At 48.0% G+C, this 22,007-nt stretch overlaps 1 protein-coding gene across 1 annotated transcript in view; it reads right to left on the bottom strand.

Annotated features, from left to right (window-relative positions):
• LOC146171485 (sodium- and chloride-dependent glycine transporter 1-like) overlaps positions 1 to 13,160 on the bottom strand; it is a 155,423-nt gene extending 142,263 nt beyond the window's left edge. Inside the window, exon 1 of the mRNA XM_084586506.1 lies at positions 12,592 to 13,160. Coding sequence (XP_084442632.1) covers positions 12,592 to 12,627 — 36 coding nt within the window. The 5' untranslated portion in view covers positions 12,628 to 13,160. The remainder of the gene's footprint in view (positions 1 to 12,591) is intronic.
• Positions 13,161 to 22,007: the final 8,847 nt, after the last annotated feature.

The raw sequence follows: 22,007 nt of genomic DNA, 5'->3' as shown, positions 1-22,007 counted from the left end.
CATGCTTGAAACAGTTCTGATTCATTAGAGAACGACAGAACAGCATAAAATCAGCCCAAAGTGTTTGTGACTGCCTGCTGCCTTTGAAAAGCACGTCAGCCAGGCCTCAAGTAAACATCGCTGAGTTCAGCCATAAATGGGACAGCTGTACCGAGGGCAAAACAAACATGCGGCAGACATGCAGTCAGTAAGACGTTGGCTATACTGTGTGGTGTACCGCTACTAACAGCCTACGACGTCAAGAACGAGGTTCTATAAAGTTGGCAAAATAAAATCAGTCCCCCCCCCCCCGCTTCCTCATTAGAAGTTAGAAGAAAATTTTACCGTCAATGTCTATTCCATAAAGTGTTCTTTCACAATTCCTCCTGAAACTCGAACTTATATCGCAACCTTACGTATGTATCATCTCGCATAAATCACCGCCATAAAATTTTCGTTCCTTGTTGTCGAACAAATGCCCTTTTTGATTCTTTTCTGCCCAAGACAAGTGTAGAGTGGTACCGCCTTCCCTCCTCCATCACATCAATTGAAGACACATTGTCGTTTAAGTCTGTCATTTGTAACCATTTTTACGTGACCATGTAGCAATTTTTTTTTGTTGTTGTTCCTGAGCGTGGTATACAGTTCACTGTTTGACTTGTCTAGTGTTCTTTTATTACATTTGTCATTCAGGCACTTTGTTTCATTCTGTTCTTGATTATAATTTCCACCCCCTCTGTAATGCCCACAGGCCATGAGGGTAATGTAATAAATAAACAGGAACAATGTACTCTATAATGCATTCTAAATGTAGCCGCTGTTTCACGCACACTACACGCAAAGCCCCGGTGTACTTATTTATTTCAACTCCAGCTTGTTAGTGCACCACAGCCAATGGATTCTCCGTGTAAAGGACGGGATGCCGAAATAAGAAAACGCGGATTGAAGGCCCCTTCTAACCCTCCTTGTTATCAGGCACGCACGCCTCTGGCACCGCTGCTGTGCGAACGGGAAATCGAATATCCCCAGCAGCAAGAGACTGCGTCCGTAAGAGCAGAGAGCGCCGCCAAAACAAACCCACTCGTTTCGCCGATCAACATAGCTTCTCGTCGGCCTAGAAGCGGATCGCGCGCCGCTTGGAGGGAAGCCGCGCGCACCCTCCGCACCGGCCCTCGGGCGCTATAAAAGGCTCCTTCGAGCTTTGCGCACACCCTGTCTAGGGGAGGGGGCACGAGAAACGTGGTCGTGCGAGAAACAAATGCGAGTGTATGCTACGCAAATGGGCGCAGCTTTCCTGCTCGCGGCCGATACGCCAAGCGTACGCGTGGGCAGCCACCTTTCATTCATGGAGGTCGGCCGTTGCTCGCGTGTTCTTTTTTTCCTGACAGGCAGACGAGTGCAATCTGTTTCATTCTTAAGTTGCCCCCTCCTTTCTCAGAGCGGTGTCCCGGGGAAAGAAAAAATTTACTCAGCAAAACAAGCAGTGCTCTAATGGCGGCTAGTTGGCTTTCCATCATTTTGTAGGCGCGCTGAACTCGAGACAATTCACTAACACCAGTCTAACACCACACACTAACACTAACGCACCAGTCTTGTCTTGTGTTAATGTATTGTCTCGAGTTAGAGTTCAGCGCGCCTACAAGATGATCAGCAAAACAAGTTTCGATCAATCACCCTCCAGTAGCCCTACAAGGAGGACCTCATACTACAATTATTCCGTTCCTTAGAAGTAATTACTCTTTCGACTGGCTTGACCCGCAGCGCTAAGGAATCGCAGTGGTTGTCAGTCGTATATATGTGCGAAGTACTTGGGGTCACAACTGCTAATAACCCACTTCAAGCAACTACCAGAAGCGTATCTTGTATCGATTATATCTTTGGACGACAAGTCGATCTAAGCAGTATGAACTATGTATGTTACTTTAATTATCGCATGCCGCTACTCGTTGTCCTGCAGCGCGACAGCACGTCAGCACACACGCGATTACAACTAAGGTTCCTCACCATCATTGCTTTCTTTATGCCAACATAACATGGGCCAGCATGCATGTGTTCCTCCAGCAGAATAATCTAGACCTAGCACGGACTAGACCGCCAATTCTTTATTCTTTTTTAATTACGCGGTACATATCTCTGCGATGAAATCGCCTCACAATCTTTTTACATATCGTGTACACAAAGCGTGCAGATCGTCCACGTAAGTATCCGCTGAATTTTGAGCCCACAACATGTACCGACGACGTGGCAGTTCTTCGCTAAGTTTCTGTCGCGTCCGGATTATGTGCGCCGAAGTTATCTCGGCTCGTCGTGATTTCTGGTTCAGTGTATCCCCAGAAGGCCTAACAGCTTGCAAGGTATTTTAAATACAAACGCGTTCCCAATTATCCCCCTCCTGTATCATCGAAAACTGTTTCACAGCTCTCCCTATCACCTATAACTGAACTCGATACCAAGCTTGCCTAAATCAGGCGACAACTGGAGGCTCGCGGTCGAAAGCGTCTACTTGTTCCTCACGGGCTGCCCTATCTAGCTTGTGTATATCTATACAAGCTATTTCCAGCAATACGAAAGGTAAGGGCGATCTGGGCCAATCACGATGTCTCGACACTGCGTGTTTGTGTTTCAGTAGAGCGCATTGTAAGCTTGCGGGGTGGGAGCACAATAACGTAATCCTGATTTCTCCTGGTCGCCCTTACTTCTCGTAGTGCTGCGGACAGCCCGCGAAACAGAGTTTAGACGGGAGGGCGATTGCAAAGAACAGGGGCTCACTTAGCCCTGCCTTTAAGGGTTATGACGCGTACAAGTCATCTAGAGCCATAGAAAGTTTATTCTTATTCTACTTTCCCAACTCAAATGAGTCACCCGAGTCCTCCCAGTTTTCTGACGTGGCCTCGTTAAGCCGCACAAGCCATCAATGCTCGGCCATGTTTCGCTCACAATGGCGATCACTGACTGCGCATTGTTTGGCGTTAGAAAAAAAAACATAAGAAGCCCTCTGAAAATTTCGCAACACTAACGCGGACACTTGGACGAATCGGTGATGGATCATTCAGAGCGCTACATACACAGACATAAAGAAGGCAAACACGTGTCTGTCGCTTGTTCACTTCAGCGTCTGTTACGTCGCGTCAAGAACATTCGTTACCCGATGCAATTTTCAGAGGTAAGTACGCTACTACTGGTGGAGTGTATGAATACTGCCGAGGAAGACGACTCCCCAATACCTGAAAGAAGCAGACTCGCGATGCGTCATGTAGCAATTGAATGCCACCACTTCCGCCACGCAAAGCATGCGACGGAGTAGCTTTCCAAGTAGAAACCCCTCCGGCGCGTCCGGTTCATCGCTCTCTGTCGGGCGATCACGGCCTCAGTCGAGGCGGCGTCTAGCGCCAAGACGCTAACCCTCAATCAGATCCCGTAAGGGAAGTTCTCATACGCTATACGTATACGCACAGGCGACGGCAGGAAGCAAGCACCATCTGTCGCTCGTTAAAGAACGAGCGCTGACATTGTACCCTCGGCCCTGAGGAGGCCAATTAACGGAGCAAAAATCGAAATAGAAAGATCGAGCAAAAATGAAAGAGAGAGACGCAGCCATCCAGGACAAAACATAGCAACGGTAAACAGTTCCGTGGATATTCCGACGAGCCTTGTGGGTACGCTCGTATCTTATTTTCTAGTTGAGTTTATATTTTCGTCAGTTCCACTGAGGAAGAGATTGCAACGTGTAAGTACCAGCCGACTGGACAGACACGCATTGACTCGACTCTGTGTCTCTCTAGTGAAGAATACTGCAGCTAGGCGGCATCTCACGAAGGCGGAAAGAGAGATCAACATTGGCTAACGCTCATGCCATCCTCGGCGCGAGGCCCGCTTCACTCGAGGAAAGTCGAGACTGATCTCTGGTATCCTCCATCCGCACAGACAGCAAACTCAATTTCGTCGCCGTATACGGCCAGACGGTCCCTCGCAGAAGGGCTGACATGCTACAGTGAACGTTATGCTCCGCAAGCAAACCTCCCCGTTTAACGACGTAACTGGCCTCGCGGAACAAGTCTCTCGAAGCCAGCGTCATGCATGCTGTGTGTACGTGCATCGATCACAACGTGGATCGCAGTCCTCGCTAAAGTGCGGTGGACGCCGCCGCGGGAGCACTGGCCGACTTCCGGCGTCGTGTCGGGCGGCCCGCCTCCCTGGCGCCCATCGAATCGGGAGGACTCGATTGATGCTAAGCAGGATACATTGCCGGCCCGCTAGCGCCGCTGAGTTAACGCCTCCTCCAAAGAAGATTGCGTTGTTATCTCAGAGAACATTCCACTGGAACCCTTCGATATTGGTTAAACAGCTGTCGTTCAGCTGGCCCTCATGTAGATTGGCCTTCGCGGCGCATCGGGATGACAAGGTCGATTTGATAACCAGTGTGCCCCGCTGTATTTCGCTAACTCAAGTCGGATCGATGGTTGCGCGACTGGGACGCCAGTCAAGACAATTGCGGTCGATGTTCGTATTTATCAACTTAAACGTGCGCCATGAATAAGGTCTTTCCCGTTGTCCTTTTGTTACAGCTGTCACCACTATTTCTTCAATCATATGTATGCAGTTGCCCCAAGGTACATCAACCGAATCATATCACTTGCTATGACAAAAACTGGCGGTCGAGATTGGTAGCCTGATGTGTTGCCGAATATCACTGAACGAGGCAGGGATTGCGTCCAATTCCAGACAACGCTAGTGCAGGAGGGATGCACATGAAACAATTCTGAAAGGTGATAATCACAGAGCACGACATGATGCATACGCGAGAACACGTTCGCGGTAAAGTTGAACATTAGTCCAGCGAACATCGGCGAGCAACAAGAATAAGCCGACTAATTGCCTACGTCAATCAGTGCCGGTTCCTTCCCGAACCAACCATTTCATTCTTCACACAAAATACACTTCCGACCTTGCGATAATCTAAGGCTGTGAGCATCAGTCTGCAGGTAGTGCCAGTTGCATTGTCTCAGTTTACGTGATTAGTATTTCCATCCGGCTGTACGCCAACTACTTCGGAATTATTTTCGTTCAGTTTTCCTGCCTCCATGCGATGACATCTTAACCACGCTTGTTCATATTGCAACTGGCCTCAATAAGTCGGCGCGAACACCAGCTCTGTTTCGTTTTTCCCGCTCTATGATGCTGACAACTTCCAGGACACAACCATGCACTTGCAATGGAATTACGAGCTCTGTTTCTTAAACAGGATGCGTATCTTCAGTATGGCATGCATTTGCTTTTCAGTCGCGTCCTCTAACGGTCCAACTCCATGAAGGGCTCAACGACGCTCCTTTCACTTCGTAATGAATTTGAACATATTTTGCCAGTGAATATCGTGACAGTTGCGCGCCGTCAGTAAAAAAAAAAAAAAAAAAAAAATTAAAATAAAATAAAATAAAAATAACGCAGACCCGTAAGTAAGTGCGCTTTCCAGCACAGCGAACCCTGGCGGAAATGTTTGGCTAGGCGTGAATGAGCTTTCTTTCCGCTCCGATGGGCAAGGGCGACGCTTGCATGCCGCTTCCGTAGTACACGCACACAAGTATCGCTGGTAAAGAACTGACAAGGAAACTGAAGCGGCAACTAAATGTGTCGAGATGTTGCAAACTGCTTGCGCAAGAAGCTCTCGAGGATAGCGCCGATAACGAGCCCCGCGTGCGTTAGCAGACTCTGCCACGTCAGTGTGATGAGCGAGAGGACTGACCCACAAAATTAGGAATACCGAACGAACGTACACGATTCCTTGATTGTTCGACGCCAAGAACTTAATTAATGGTCGAAAGGTTGAAGCATATATCGTTAAGAAAAATAGAGATCTGAGCGTTTTTGAGGGCCAGCGGATGCACTAGCGGAGCGTCGCGCGACAAGAGTTTTAGCTCTGCGCTCCGTCACCCGCCCGAGCTTCGATACCCCAGAAGAGGCCGCACGCGCTTGCACACACTCGAGCTCTGCGCATGCGCTCCGCTCGGGAAGGATTCCCAGCGAGCGTGAAAATCGCTCCGTAAACCCGCTGGTTGTCGCCTCAGAGCTCTGCGCATGCGCCTCCGCTCGCCCGCTTATCTGCACAGGCCATAAAAGAAAAACGCTTTGTTAAACCTCGATGGGTGCTGGTTCCTGTTGATCGACTGAAACCTCGAACTATTTCTAAGCGGCAATAATGTTCAAACACGCAAGGAAAACGTCTGCGCTTGCTCTGCGCGCTTTGACTACTAGGGCAGCTCCATAATTTAATATCTGTATAAGTGCAACGCTTTAGCTTTATTTTTATAACTATCTGGACGCAGGCGCGAGTAATACTCCTTGCTGGTTAGCTGGGACCGCATTCTAGTCGCAAGAACGGAAGGATATAAGAAACATTACTTTTCCCTCCAATGGGCGGCGAAATATCAGAACTCTGTGAACGCAAAGCGAAATATTCCCGCTTTGGAATTTTTTTAGCGCCGTCCTAATATATGGATGCATGAAAATGTCAAAGTATTCCCTTCATGCTTGGTAAATGGCCACGGAGCGACCACATGCACTGCGGAGCTGAAAAACAACGGTATGGCACTCTTACGTGTGAGAGACCCAGTTCATGACGGAAAGTCACAGGACCAACGAGGACCCTTACGCTTTAAGTCGGATCCATTATTCCCCCAGGGGCAAAAGAGAGAGGAAATAGGGAGCGTGTCTTCTCAGAACTTTCCATTCTTTGCACGCGCGAACTTGAAACATGGCGTCGCGTCGTCTAGACGCGTGACCACTGCGACCAATCTGTATTGCCGTCGTTCGTATACAAAGCAGTTCTTTGGGCCTTTATCTCCTCGCACAAGCCGCGGCGATAAGTGGGCTATAGAAGCTCAACGCGTGAGTCGTGGCGCTCGTTTAGCGTGTTTTGTTATGATAGCAGATGCGTAGATTTCTCTTGGCGTGTGGCATTTATGCTGTAGCGAGTGGCGTTTTCTATGCAAAAAGAGAGGCAGTTTCTACTTCCGCTGGTCGTCTTACGAGCAAAGGAAGGTATAGGATTGCGCCGATAAAAATGCCTCCGAGGCTAACATTCGAGAAGAGTGAGGCTCTTAGTGCCGTCGAGAAATATGTTACTCTACCGAGTGGCAACAGAGAGGTCTAAGAATGTGAGAGTAAAAGCGACGCATATGAGCCTCGTTGCAATCTATAGATGTTTGCAAGCAAATGGCAATACTTCCATGTCATTTCTGCAGAGTCAAGACAAGCTTATCCAAACAAGACACACATTTCCCAATCCATGATGCTTTGCCAGTTGAAACTGCCCTCTCACTCTCTCTCCTCATATAGCTATCGCTCCTCACAACCGAAACGAAAACAAAATGGAATGCGCTGGAGTTCCCGCACGACTGGAGATAACATCTTGCACGGAATAAGGCAATTTCGTCTTCTGCTTCGAGACGACGCTGATCTCTACTTGTCTCGAGAAATGCTAATCACCCGTTAAAACGTTCAATGTAGAATAATAACGACGACGGAATAAAATGTAAAAAAAAAAAAAAAGGAGCCACGCAGCAACATGTCTACAGAAATTAAATTCGCAAGCGCGGCCGGAATAGTCAGCCCAGTTAAGACATGGGGCATCGCGGTATGACAGAGAGGTACGAGAAATGTGCATGACTACCATTTACATTTTACATCATTCCTAAGTTTCATTTACTCGCGTTTTTATTAGCAGCGATAGTTAGTTGGGGGGAAGAAGCAGAAATAAAAGTTTTCACGCTGAAGAGTGAACAGCACCGGAATTCAGGGACTGAAGACGACAAGGATGCTCTGCTAGGCGTACGCGGTTAAACTGTTTGGTTTATTCCCAAATATTAGGTGGGAATCATGGAAACAGCCTGCAGCATGAGTAAGGCGGAGTAAGCATCAATCAGCAGTAAGCCTTTGATTAATTTAGAAAGCAGGCCACGTGTTTAGGATCACATAATGAGAATTGGAATGATATACTAATGCATGAAACTCCTGTCTTCATTGGGCATTCCACTAGCTGATCGACAATACCTAGCAACGCTCACATGACTGCGTAATCTGTGGTCACGACCATATGATCTCATGAGCTTGGAAACACTCCTCCCACGAATATGCTGGGTGAGGCGCCATTACCGTTTTCATTGTTTTACTCTTATAAGAGAAAATGAAGAGACTGCGAATCCGGAATCTTCTTTTTTCCCTTCTTAATTGATGTCGTTTATTCACTAAACGCAATTCCAGCTGAAACAACCCTCTGATTATATAGCCTGCTATTTGCAGTCACCTTCTCTGCCAGCTGCGTGCTTCAATTTTCATTGCATCAAAAGCTCAAACGGGAGAGGGGGCTGTCAACTCTCTTCGTTTCGTGGTCAGTCCTTGATCGACTTGTGCGACATTACAGGCCGTCGTTTTGGCAGACGCTCCCCGAACGAAAAGCTAGACCGGGTGCGGAGCACTAACCTAGGCAACCAGCGGCAGAAAGCAGCTATAAAACGTTGCCGCAACACTGGAATGTACCGGCGTGGACAGAAGTAAAAGGATCGCGTTATTTGCCGCTAACATTTCTACCTATTGAAACTGGCAGGCGTAGTAAGGGCAAACTTGTAGACGCCAGTGTTCTTTCAGTTGGATAAATGATGTTTTCTTATGTCCAACAGAATAAGGGAGGGGGGTATGACTGAAGTTAGAACGAAAACGCATGCTTCGTCTACCTGTGACCACGTCTGTACATATGCTGTAGACGTAGAAAGATGTGTGTCTAGGCCAACGAAGCACAACACAGCGTTACCTCAAGTGCTCCCTGTTCACTCTCGCTTTATTGTTCCGTTTTCAATTCGTTCTTTTACTTATGATAACGTCGTAGTCAGTCTTCCCAGCTTGCATCACATGATTAAAGACGGTATGTGTTTAAGAGTGAATTTCGCTTCATCGTACTTTTGAGATATGCAGCTTTGAGAAGAAATTAGTTACGTGATTGATGGACGCGAGTTTTATGCTTTCCGATATCCCTTTCAAGAAGTAACGGAATCTGCAGTGAAATGCTGATATGATTTCGATCGTCAATCAAATCCCTAATCTTGGAAAGCGAACAGACGGTGCTGAACGATGACAAATCATAGGAAAAGAATGGCACAGTGACAACGCCTGGTTTTTCATTGTTTTGCACTGTGCCCCGATTAAGCACCATCACCAACTGGGCCAGAGGTCAATTGGACCCAAATGAGTAGTTGAAAGCGAAGCCGGGTAACCACCATAAATCGATGCAGCACACCCGCCATACACGACAAGCCTATTAGGCAGCTCAATAGTTGATCGAAGCGCCGTTCGGCATGCATGCTGACTGAGCCTTATATCGGATGCGTATACCGGTTCGGGCACGAACGAAACTCTCCACTGTAATTGCTATTCACTAGCCGTCATCAGGCGGATGTGAAAACGGGAGGGCCTGGATGGCGCTCAACACAAGAAATAATCATAAAAGCGTATTCTCGAGATAACGCGGTCTAGTGCCACACTTGGCGCGAACTGGATTGCAACAGACAGCGCTGCTCGCGCCGATGGAAAAGGTCTGCATGTCAACAACGTGTGCCGGTGTCTTTTTTCCAATACTGTCGTACAGTGTCGCCGCTTGGACTTCATCAAACGGCTATTTCTAGCAGACAGTCCTGTGACAGTAAACTAATGAGGGAGAGAGTGTCTCGCACCCAACTGCATTCCACACTGTGCAGACGCGCTTTGCGTGCGCAGCTGCAGACGCATTCTCATGTGTTCTAAAAAAATACGTTGGATAGAGAGAAATTTTACGCAATACAGTGTCGCGTTCTCCCGCACTATTCTGTTATTTCGGGTCAGTCAAATCCAACAAACGTTCACTATTTAAAGCGCCATGAAGTTGACATGATTCATCGTGACATTGAGGACTCCTGACTTTAAAGCAGACTTAACAAGACAGAAAACCAAAAAAGAAAGGTCGTAGCCTAACCATAACTGTCTTCTTATGACACGTAAAACTGATTTTCCAAATAAAGAAGAAGGAGTGCACGACTTTATCGGATTTTCGGAGTGACAGCTAGCGAGAGCCCTTTACTATATCGCAACCGTGTGGGCGTTGCCCAACCAGACTAGAGGTCTCTGAAAATATTTACAGCGCCGGGTTGGTTCAATCATTTGAGGGGAAAGGTCACTGAGCTCAGGTGACAGGCAAAAGCCTCTCTACGCGGCCCCGGCAAAGGAATGCGCTCGAGTAAGCTGTGCTTCTCTGCAAGTACGCGGTGCAGTGGTAAGCAGTACAGCACTTTGTCTCGGGCGAAAGTGCTATGCAGTGCAACACCCTGCCGGGAGTAGAAGGAAGGCTAATTCGTGTTCAGGATGGCTCTCGAAAATCAAATTCGTAAATATGACTCAAAGGTCGGCTCTTTCTAACGCACGCCGAGAAGGCTGCAGATATGACTTGTTATCGAGTCTTCCTTTAGCGCAGACCTGTTCTGCCATTATTTATAGAGTAAGCGGAACAGGCAGAATGGAAAGTTACTGCTCTGAGATGAAGCAGAGAGGTGACGTCACCTCTATGCGGAAAGGGACCGTAATCGGGAGGAAGCGTGTAACACAGGCAAGACGGGCGTCGCATAGTTATTATGTACCGAGATAAACCTGTCTGGCGTCTTCAGCCGTCTGCAAGAACCCGTGCACTGCACGAATGTGCGCAAATACTGCATCTAGCGAGCGATAAATTTACTTTACGTCATGTTTGGAAATAAACAGTCGGTAGATAATGCAGCGGAATTGTTCCAAGCTTTATGAGAGCGACCGAAGTTGCGCCATATTTACGTTTATTCCTGTTCCCCGTCTGCTCTTGTTTAAACACAGTTTGCTTCCGTCTGAAAGACCTGGAAAATAGGCCTTAGAAATACTGCTACGACGGTAGCGAATCGGACCTCCTGAGCCATAGCACTATTCCAACGACTGCTAAGAAAAAAAAAATCGCTTTGTTGAACGCTGTGTTCAAATCTTCCATATCATTTCTTTGCTTTTCACGCCTTTCTGCTTAGCCACGGGCAATCGATGTTAAGAACTACCGCTACTAAAATGCGTTTGCATTTCCCCATGTCTGATTAGTATAATTGCGCGATAGAGGTGTCCGTAAAAATAGTATAATTGCGCGATAGAGGTGTCCGCTTATATTTGAGCTTAAAATCTCATTCAGAAGCTTTTGTTTGCAAACTGAGAAGAACTGAAGCAAGCAGTGCTTTTTCTTGATTGGCACAGTTGATAACTAAGCCATGCACAGTACCATTCATTATTATGCGTGCAACGGAGAGTTTCCATTGGTTGAGGGGCACATCATGCTTTCCACTTTTGTATACACATGATGCCGCTGCTCACAACATGAGTAAATAACGTGCTGTTGGTGGACTTAAATGTTGTGCACACAGCATCGGCAATACAAAAACTTGACTCAGCTTTTTCTCCATCGAGTTCAGGTCTCTACACCATCCATCTTACCACCTACCTATATGTTTACTAAACAGAAAAACAGTACAAAATGTTACCATTTCTCGCCATCTCGGTTGAAGTTGCTGCAGCTGAATTAATCCATAATCCCAAGGCAATTGAAAACAACGACACATGTTAGCAGCTGTGTTACAGAATACCAGTTCCTATCAATCATTACGGCTTCACAGGAGGCAAGACTGTCTTCTATGTTCTATAGAGAAGCAACTTAACCTACATATCTTTCTCATCGCCAATATTCATGTTAAATTATTCGTCAGCTTCGCTCACATCTGCAGTTTCGTCATTTTGCAAATTTAAATCGCGTGCGCCTTCTTCCTTCAGTTTGTACTCTGTAGAAAGTGATCTTATCCAGAAATGAGCGGCCGTGCAATAAGCGTTATTGGCTAAAATCAATAGAATCTGTTTGAATCGTGTTGACAGTATGTATTTGATGCACAGCCATACTGTGCTTTCAGACGTGGGAAAATATATATTCGTAATTGAAAGTGTTCTGTGGTGTTCACTGCTAGGCGAATTAAAGCGACATCTTGCGGTTACCATTTGTAGCTTCGGCCACAGACTCGTGCCCCGTATTTTTCAAATAACGAACGTCCCGAAGAGTAAAGAGGAAACGCCCAATATGTGCTGCCTTAAACGCCCATTAAGTTGCCAGGCGCTGTAAACAAAGCGCGCAGAGCACGTGTCTGTGTTTACATCCGCTCTTCTGCGTAATAATAAACGTTAATCCCCATATCCTATGTAGTTAGCGCTTATAACGAGTTAGTCCTCTTTCCGTGACGTATCATGTGGAAGAAAACGCGCATCGGGTCCTTGTCTCTCTCTTGAGATCGGGAGTATCGATTACCGCATTTCCACCGGCGACCCCGTTGCCAGGGAAGGAGGCGATATTATCCAAGCAACGAAAAAGATCCCATAACACACTGGGCCACTAGCATACGTGATGAGCCAGTGGAAACAATCATCCCATCGCTATGGAACGAAGCACAGTCTGAAATTCAAGAAAGTAGCGAAGCTCTCCAGCCTCCTTGGAAGAAGGTGGGTGTACAGCATCCCGAATTATTTTCCTATACAGTCCGGGCTTACCTTGTAGCGCATGACTTTGACGGGGGAGTAGTCCATGTCTCTCGGTGGTGAGAACGGTGCTCCTTGGGCCCGGAGTCCGTGGCTCGAGTCGGATGAGGGTCCGGACGCTAAGAAGAGAATCACCGCCTCCGTGGGCTCGGGTCGACGAACACTGAACAGGAATGTCAGCACGCCTTCGAGATCTCAATTCCGGTCGTCCCCTCAAAACACGCGCAACGTGTTAGGTTGGCGTAGACTCTCCCTTTGTCGGATGCGAGGCGCACGCGCGTGGCGGGTCTCTTACGTGGCGCTTAACCTCGCGCTCTCTTCTCTCTCCCACTCTATATAAAAATGCTGCAGGCAACTTATGTGTTCTCTTTCTCGCAACGCTAGGGAGAGAGATGAGAAAAATATCACGCAGGTGGTGCTGCTCTGTAACAGCGTTTCGGGAGGATGGCAGTGTATGCGAGGCCAGAGAGAGCCGCACAGATCGCGGTTGGCTCAATGAATGAACTGCCTGATCGCGAAACAGGAAAGGCACGTGCGCCGCGTCCAACTTCTAGCGTATACACTGCGCGCTGGTCTCTCGTTATAGACCATTTTGCCTCCTCTCGCCGGCTGGCGTAGGAGAGAGGTATCAGTGAACCAACCGCGACACGACGAGGCGCGCACGTCACGCCTTCCCCGCTGCGCGGCGCTGTAAGAGATAGCCGCGCAGCCGGCGCGGTCAGGGCGCGCCGGAACGCTGCGCTGTCGACTGGTAAGTGAGCGTGGTGTGTTGTGCCGACATAAGTTTGCGGAAGTGCTCAAGTGTGCTTCGGCAGAAACAATGCAATTTATTCGTTCCTTCCCGGTCGTCGATCTGGGAAAAAAAGCACGCTAAATTGTCTAAATGCAAGACATTCGAAGCAATTGACGCAGTCTCCCTATTAGACAACACTCCACGGTGACCGGACAGACCGCTCCTAACCAACCAGATTCGATACCTCCAACGGCGCTCCTCAATCTGCACGTGCCTGAGTACAAAGTCTCCAGCCAAAGCCGGTTGCGTCTGGAGAGTGTCGTGCATACGGCGAGTTCTGTAGCCCCGTAAATGGTTTAAAGACGGCTTAACTGAATAGTCAGCATGACTGTTTTGATAGAACAAGCACAGTGTAGGTGGGCAGCTTCTGAACGACAATAGAAGCGTTTCACGCCAAAGAGCAGCAAAATGTAGGTGCCGGAACGACAACTATATAATGACATGCAGATTAGCGGCCTATCGGGAATTCAGGATGCCTCTTACTGAGCCGTAGTTCAACGCTCGCTGCTTGAATTGAAAGATCTCATCAAAGCATTCGAAAAAGTATATATTATTTTGCTATGTTTGCAACAGTTGCCCTTCTTTTACTTTTCACGCTCTCACATTGTCGTTGTATGTTCCCACCCTATGCGCATGACACTCGATTTCAAGGACAATGAAGTCGCCGAACCTTTACAGTTGAATATTTCTTTCTGTTCGAGGGTGTGGCCCACATATTCTGCATCTTTTCGGATCCAGGTGGCCGCGTTAAGTGGACAGCATTCCTGGGACAACACGAACTCGGGTTTTCATGTAAAAGGCAAAATCTTGCCCCTTTGTTCATTGCCCTTGTCACTTTTGTTTTCGAAAAGTCGAGAAACAGAACTGTTACTTAGTCATGCTTTTGTTTTGTAATGTTTGCGCTTTTCAAACTAAATAGCCATGTTCAAGTGCCTGAGCAGGAATAAAATTCATTGCCATAAAGCGCAAGTTGATCGAAAATTCCTCGGAGAGCACTGATTATCGGACGTTCTATTAAAACGTACCTAGCAGTGCTAAAGTTGACGCGTTTCGAGCTTTGCGGATTTTAATCTTAAAACTTGAAAGATTCATATTGACCCGTATGGAAATTATAGACTCTTTGAAGGTGGGAGATTATCTTTGCGGCAAAGCAGGGAAATCAACAAGCATAAAGTCCAATAAGAATACTGCTACATAATAAGAAGAAGGCTGCGAGATAACCCGTGTTTTTGCAAAGGCATTTCCCGTTCAATTAGGCTACATTTCTCATTCCTCCTTAACAAGTTATGGTGCTAAATGCATGGATGAACATTATTGTTTCCTCACGGGAAAAAAAAAAACGTAATTCTGCTAGTGACAGTATTACCAATGCTTTGCAGGGTCCCTTTTAAGAAAGTTTTCGGAAAGAAAAATTGAAATAACAAAATGTGAGAATTTCGAAACAACTCCGCAAAAAAAAAAAAAAAAAAAAAGAGACAAGTCACTGCCTCCGTTAAGCTTCGCTATAACCACGTTGAATAAATTCCTCCCGTTACTGAACTTAAGAAACTGCATCAGTGGCACTACCGCCAACAGCGCCGCTCGCGATCAACGGCCGAAACCAGCGCGCGCCGACCCAGACGCTGCTCCTGGGCGGTTTCCCCACCGAACACCACTATGCCGCTTGCTGGCAGCTTGTAGGCGGCGCCACCTTCCAGGTATTTTGCAGCGCCGTCTGCGCCGGATCAGAATCCGTGCGCGCCGGCGCCAGCCGGCGACGAGGAGCGAGCGGTCCGGAAAAATTTATTGCGCTACGCATCCAAGCAGGCGACGCCGACTTCACGCGACGCAGCGGCGCCGGCGTGCTGGCCCGTTTTGCGACCGCTGGCTCCGGTAAACAGTTCGGGCCTAACCGCGAAGAGGAGGTGGCTTTGCTGAGACGGCTGCTAGATGACGCGACGCGCTACAACGTGTGCGTGTTTGGAATGTTGCGCCGCGTACACCGATCAAAAGCTTCGCGCGCGCGCCAGCATGAACGTTGACCAGCTTGTTACACAGTTCGAACACTTGCCGCGCAAGTTCGCGGTGTCGCTGTTATCGCCGCACAAAAGCTAATGCCAGATTTCTGTGAACGACGCAACCTAGTTATTGTAAATAGGGAAACAAAATGGGGTGAGGGACAAATCACGTGGGAATTCCGGAACAGGCAGACGGCCACTGACTACTGTCTAATGTCGCAGGGAATTTATAGCAAGCTCACAAAAATGAAAATAGACGAACAATGGGAGTGTAGTTTGGGAAGCGATCATAAATGCTTTAGTCTGCAGATAGGGCCCTTGATGAAAAGAGAAATGAAACTTAGACAAAAATTAAACGATGATCAAATGGCGCCGATAGCAGCAGACATAGAGGAAGCAATAGAGAAAAGTCCCATGGAAGACTGGGATTATGAACAGTTAGAACTACTCATAAGGAGAAAAACTAAGGAGGTTAAAGTAGCAAACCGCTGGAATGGAAAGAGGAAGCCACGGAGTTAGTGCAATAAGGAAGTCGGGGAAGCCATTGAACAACGACGGGCAGCTTCAACGGAACACCGAGAGGCAAAGAAAGCACAGGTATCTCAGGAGGAAATAGACCAAAAATGGGAATCGTATCGACAAGAAACTTGATGTACAGGCCCTCGTCCAAAGTAAAATAAAGCAGTCCATCGATTGCTGGATGGCTGACATACACGGTGCCTCAAAAAGCAGACCGAGAAAATTCTAGGACCATATAAGCTCGCTTGGTAAAAAGAATCAAAGAAAGCAGGACCGGATTCAAGATAACGAGGGAAATTGTTTAAAGGGAGACAACGCAGTGAACTACATTACATAAATTATAGCCGAGTCATTTAAGAGCGATGACAGGGTAATCTCTGCACATCAGGAAGCAACAAAAGATAGCCGAATGCAAAGCAGCTTAGAACTGACCAATCTAAATTGGAAAAAGGCAGACAAAAATATTGCTAAGAGCACATCTACAGGAATAGATGGAATTCCGATCAAGCTGATTGATGAACTTGGTCCAAGAAGTAAGGAAACGTTGTGAAAAACTTTGGAAACAGTCATGTCGAATATCCGGACGGCTGGCGCCAGGGTAAACTGAATTTGATTTATAAAGGGAAATGAGATAGGATGCACATAAAATCATGGAGACCGATTACCATGACATCTGTTATGAAGGCGGTGAAATTAAATATGCAAGCATGGGTAGAAAGTAAGAACATACTCGGAGAACTTCAGAACGTCTTTAGAAATGGTAGGCGCTTAGATGATAGCCTGTTCGTGCTTACCCAATGCATCGAAATATCTACAGTGGAAAATAGACCTTTGTATTTGGCCTTCCTGGACATAAACGACAATGTAAACAGGGAACTCTGGTGGAACATATTAAAAGAAGAAGGTATCGGTTATGAGATAACAGGTTTCCTACAAGAAATATGCGCTCAGTTTCGGGATCACGGCTAAAAATCTTGATTGGAGAAGCTGGGACAAAATCGATAAAGGGAATCTATTTTAACGACTCATTAGACAAACAGGACAGATAGCTTAATTTAAATGTTTTTCACAGGCCTTTGACCAGCGTTTTGAATATATACTGCGTGAGGTAAATTTAGCCGGTTCAAATTTTGTTGTGGCGAAAAAAATTTCCACAAGACGGGCCTGCTTCATTTTGACCAGACGAGATTGCTGTGGCCGTTAAAGGAGGTTTCTTGCGACAAGAATTTTCTTTAAGGCATCATATAAGGAGCACGCCGCTAAGGAAATCGTAAGCGGCTCATCATAAACTACACACCCACCAATGATGTTTTGGTTACAAACCAGCCACTATCTAATTTTACACATTTTCCACGGAACCATGTCATGACATGTGGCGCGAAGTAACAGTGACGGGTTTCAAACAGGACAATAGGAAATGGCACACGAGTTCGTTCCATCTTGTCACCTGTTACAGTGGTACTCTGCTGTTCAATGACCAAACACAAAACACTTTTTCGAACATCGGAGCTCACATACAAAAGAGATCAAATTCATCGCAAAACACCACAAGCGCGCTGACATGGAGCGGATGGTGCGGTAGGGTGCTAGTCTTAGTGACGTATATCCTTATCAACTTGCTAGCACGGTCTGCTCTTCCCGAGCATGATGTAATTACAAAGTTGTACAGCGTTCTTAGGGGTGCACTTCATTTTTTCTCAGATAACACGTTCAGTGCAATTCTTTCGTTCGTAACGTAAGAAAACGTACATTCTGGACGCCTGATGTATAATACAGGAAATTATAGCACCAACAAAGACATACACGAAAAGAAATTACGCAGGACAGGCGCTAATTCTTAATCTAACTCTATCCGCTGAGTAGCCAGCAAATATATAGCAACCAAAGCATGCACACAAAGACGGATACTGCATCGCCAACCACAGACATCTAAGTCTTGGAAACGGTCACTGGGGTATCACTAAACTATCTTTTCCTCTCTTTTTCTATATGAAAAGCGTCCAAAATCTACCACGCCTTATTATTTCCGATCCTTCCCAGAATCCTTGTCTCTGCGTCGTTTTTGTTTTTCATGGTTGTCTTCGTTCTCGTTATAATTTTCCTGCCTTATGCGCCTTATGGCTGGGCGAAGTGTTCTAGTTGGATTACAGTCTTATAAGAAATAACCAATGCAAAAAAGAAACAGGGACAACAGAGGAGGCAGCACACCCTTTTCCGCGAATGGGAGAATACCGTCGCGGCGTTAGCTGAATGTGTGGAATCCCTTTACACCGCAGCTCCCTCGTCGGAAGAAGTCAACTGACGCTGAAGGCAAGTTATTGCACTTAGGTAGCGGACCTATACCAGTGCCGTACCAGTGCTTCCTTCGCATTGAACTGGTTCTGCGAAGATCCCCCGCTCATGCCTGTCGAAAAGCTCACCCTCAAAGGCAGTTTCTCGAAGTGTGAAGAAGGAAAAATGATCTTTTTTTTTTTTTTTGTGGAGAGTGTGATGTTTTGCAGAGGTCCGAGTTCCGTAGACGTCGGGCGCCCGCCTGGGGCAGTTGGTGGAATACCTTCGTGTAGTAGTGTCGGACAAAGAAGGCTTTTTTGTCACTTTAGAATGCACATTGTTCTCTGTGGAAGCTGATGTGATAATGGTTAAGAATTTCAAGCCTGTGTCTCTAAAGAGCAGTGCCATTGGGGAAAAGGCACGCGCAGTGTTGCTCGATGTCGAACTTGACTGGTTGGCTGGCAAGACTGGTAAAGCAAAATGAAATGAACTAAGCGCATTCTTTACGATAAATACATACGCAAGAGATGCGGTCACAAGCTGCCTCACATATAGAGCGGAAGTTACGGGATCTTCCCGCTCCTCCGAGCATGTTTCGACATGACTCTTCGGGGCAACGACCGGCCCGCGCGCGTCCTTGACGATGGGCCGCAGCGCAACCAGTCGAGAGTATAAAAAAGGCAGACCGCAGCATGCCAGCGGCAGGGCGCTGAGGGGAGATGCAGTCTTCGGGGCCACTCTTACGGCCGCTCGCTTCGGGGAAGTTTCTTATGGTTTTCAACGAGCCCGTGATCAGCTCATAGTTACTCCTCGACTTGTACAGCCGCTGCTAGCGATCAACTCTGCGACTACGAAGCCTCACCGATGTTAGGTTTGGGGGTCGCGCGCCCCTCGGTAGCGTTCGCCTGGCGGCTCCGTGGACGGCGGACGGCATCAAAGGTGCCAGCAAAGACGAGGCGTCTTCTAACGAAACAACCTTTACTGCAACATTGTGAAGATACGGGCAGAGAAGCTGACCCGGAGAGATTACAGACACTCTCACACAGCTGGTGTCTAGCGTCGTGCCAACGGCGCGTCAAAGTAGTCTCTGTCCCAGCGGAGTCGGCCGCTGCTTTTTATAGGTTTTCCCGTTCACAGGGAAAGGGTAAACCCTCACAGGAAAGGGAGAGCCAAACATGTTGGTTCACGACGAATGACTCAATCGCAGATGGTCCGAACTCATCTCCTCCACCTCCTGCAGACGGGCGAGGGCGGCGCCCTCTCTCACGAGCTCCAGGCTTGGCCGGCGTTTGCCCACACACATGCACGCACACACATTTGGCGCGTGGCAGGAACACGCTGAGACTTGTCGGCGGGAGGAAGCGTTGCGCGGCCGATGAACGGCGTCGAAATGGCCGATCCGCTCGCGGTTCTGCCTGTTGCTATGCGGTGGCCGCGTCAGCTGTCCCACTTCTCGGTGGAGAAACGTAACAGACTGCCCCGCCGGGGAAGGGAGATCCCGAAGGGCAGGGGACTGCATCCGCTGTCCGGAGGGATCGGGATGTTGCTGCTAGCCGGGATCATCCGACTCTGTTTCTCTTGAGCCAGTCAGCCTGAAGAATTCCTTGGCAAGTCCGGGTTTCCAAGGCACTCTGCAACTTGTCTTCAGGAGAGATTTCTGACAACCTACAGCATCACAACCACGCTAAAAACTCAACTGGTCAGCCAGCAAGCACGGCACGAACTTCACTAAGTTTTGCCAGATTATTTCCCTCTTATGCCCCTATCAATATTAAAGGGCAGCTCAGCAGCACTTGGAACGCGTCCACAAATTTGAAAATCGCATTTTCAAAACAGCACTTCAAACAAAAATAATGCAATGCAATCTGTTCAAAATCCTACGTCAGGAAGAAAAACACCGACTAGTGAATAAAGGCTTCTTCTCACGTTATGGGCTTCGACTTAAGCCATCGGCGTTACCGTTGAGATCACCTTTTTCACTAAAGCTTCGGTTGTCCGTTTCACGGAGCAACCTTACCTTCCCGTTTCTGTGCGAAGAAACGCATGAGCATGAGTCGCTCATTTTTCTAAACAATCTATCCCTCTCCTTACGTGTGGCGCACCAATCACGCATTTTCTTTGCACGGGCGCATTTGTGCCTTTGGGATAGTCGCTTTCTCTTTCGCGATAGCTTCAACTTTCTCGCTTCTTTCTCGCGCCTGCCTTTCCGTTTTTTTCTACGGCAGCACTGGAACACAGGCTTTCTGCTTTCTTTTCGCAATCGTTTGAGTGTCCTCTCCTTACGATGGCAGCATTCTTTATCGCGCCTGCCCTTTCGCGTTTTTCGTCGGCAGCACGGGAATACTAGCCTTCTGCTTTCTTTCTGCAATCGTTTGCTCTCCTTACGATGGCAGCATTCTTTCTCGCGCCTGCCTTTCCGCGTTTTTCGGTGGCAGCACTTGAATATTCTAGTCCTACTTTCTTTCGGCGCGAGCTCTGGCAAGCCAGCGGTAACCGGAGCTAGTAGGACACCGGTGTTGTCAAAGTGGTCAAAGTGCGGCGCCGCGTCTGATTCGCGGCCAGCAGCGCATGACTCACTTTCTGTCAAGTTCGAACAACAACCGCTAATGCCAGCCCTCAAGCTAGGCATTTCCTCTGGCGGCGCTGCGGCTGCATCGCATGACTCACTTTCAGTCAAATCCGAACAACCGCTTATGCCAGCCCTCAAGCTAGGCATTTCCTCTGGCTCGCCACTCACGTTACACGGGTCCTCCGATGAGCCGCATCGCTCAGCGTTAACCGGCGCACGATCAAGCTCCTTCGACAGCTGGGGCGCTTCGGATAGCGTGAGGGTCATGTGTGCTACGTCCGCGTTCGCACTGGGGTTGCTTTCGCGAATACAACCTAGCGTGGTATCAGGGCACGAACGATTCTGACTCTGCTCTGGTCGCTCGCTGTCGCCTTCGCAAGTCTCGCTCTCTACAGCGGACGCGCACTCCTCGTCGGTCTGCCCTGGCTGATCACAACTCGCGGGCTGCGCAGTTTCCCTGATCGGCACTTCGTTTTTCTGCGTGCCCTGCTCTACGACACAGCTGATTTTCTCATTTCCTAGCTGATTTCCATCTCCGCCACGCTCTAGACCAGCTTCTGCATTTAACTCGAGAGGCGGTTCAGCTATTATCAGTTCCCCACACTCATTTGATGGAACTGTATCTCCTACAGCTACTTGGGTCGGCGTGCAGTTCACCTCGCTTAACGGCGTCACTTCGGACTTCCAGCCGATTAAGCATGTGCTAACCGTCTCAGCTAGTGGCTCGACCAAGGTAACACGATGCTCTTCTGTTCGAGAATCGGTCGGCTCACTACTGCGGTCACGTTGCTCGGCCGCTTCCCCAAGCTGTGTCTCACACTCCGGTGCAAGTTCGATTTGCTTCGGAATTTCCGCACTGTCTAGCCATTCACTTACAGCGGCTTTCAACTGATAGGCCAAATCAAAGTATGACTTGTCACAATGTTTCTCGCTCTCATATCTCTTCCGAAGATCATGAGGCGTTATCTGATATCGTATCAGCAATGACTCTTTTAGTTCATCGTAATTATGCAACCGGTCGCCAACTAATCGCTTCATTTCTTCCGACGCTTCAGCGGAGAGAAGAGCTACCAACTTCAGCGCCCAACTACCTCGCTCGAAGCGTTTACTTCTACAGACATTCTCGAAGTCTGCCAAATAATCTACCATATCCTCGGCGATGAGGAATGGTGGCGTACCGTCTCGCGGTATCGAACAGTTACGCTGAATGGCACTGAAAGCGTCAAACTTTTCCACGCTCATTCGATGTGCTGAAATCTCAAGCTGGATCAGTTTCCTT

This window comes from Amblyomma maculatum, unplaced genomic scaffold (assembly GCF_055883805.1).
Source record: "Amblyomma maculatum isolate TAMU_Amacu unplaced genomic scaffold, ASM5588380v1 scaffold_22, whole genome shotgun sequence".
NCBI lineage: Eukaryota > Metazoa > Arthropoda > Arachnida > Ixodida > Ixodidae > Amblyomma > Amblyomma maculatum.
This window is presented reverse-complemented; position numbering and strand designations above follow the sequence as displayed.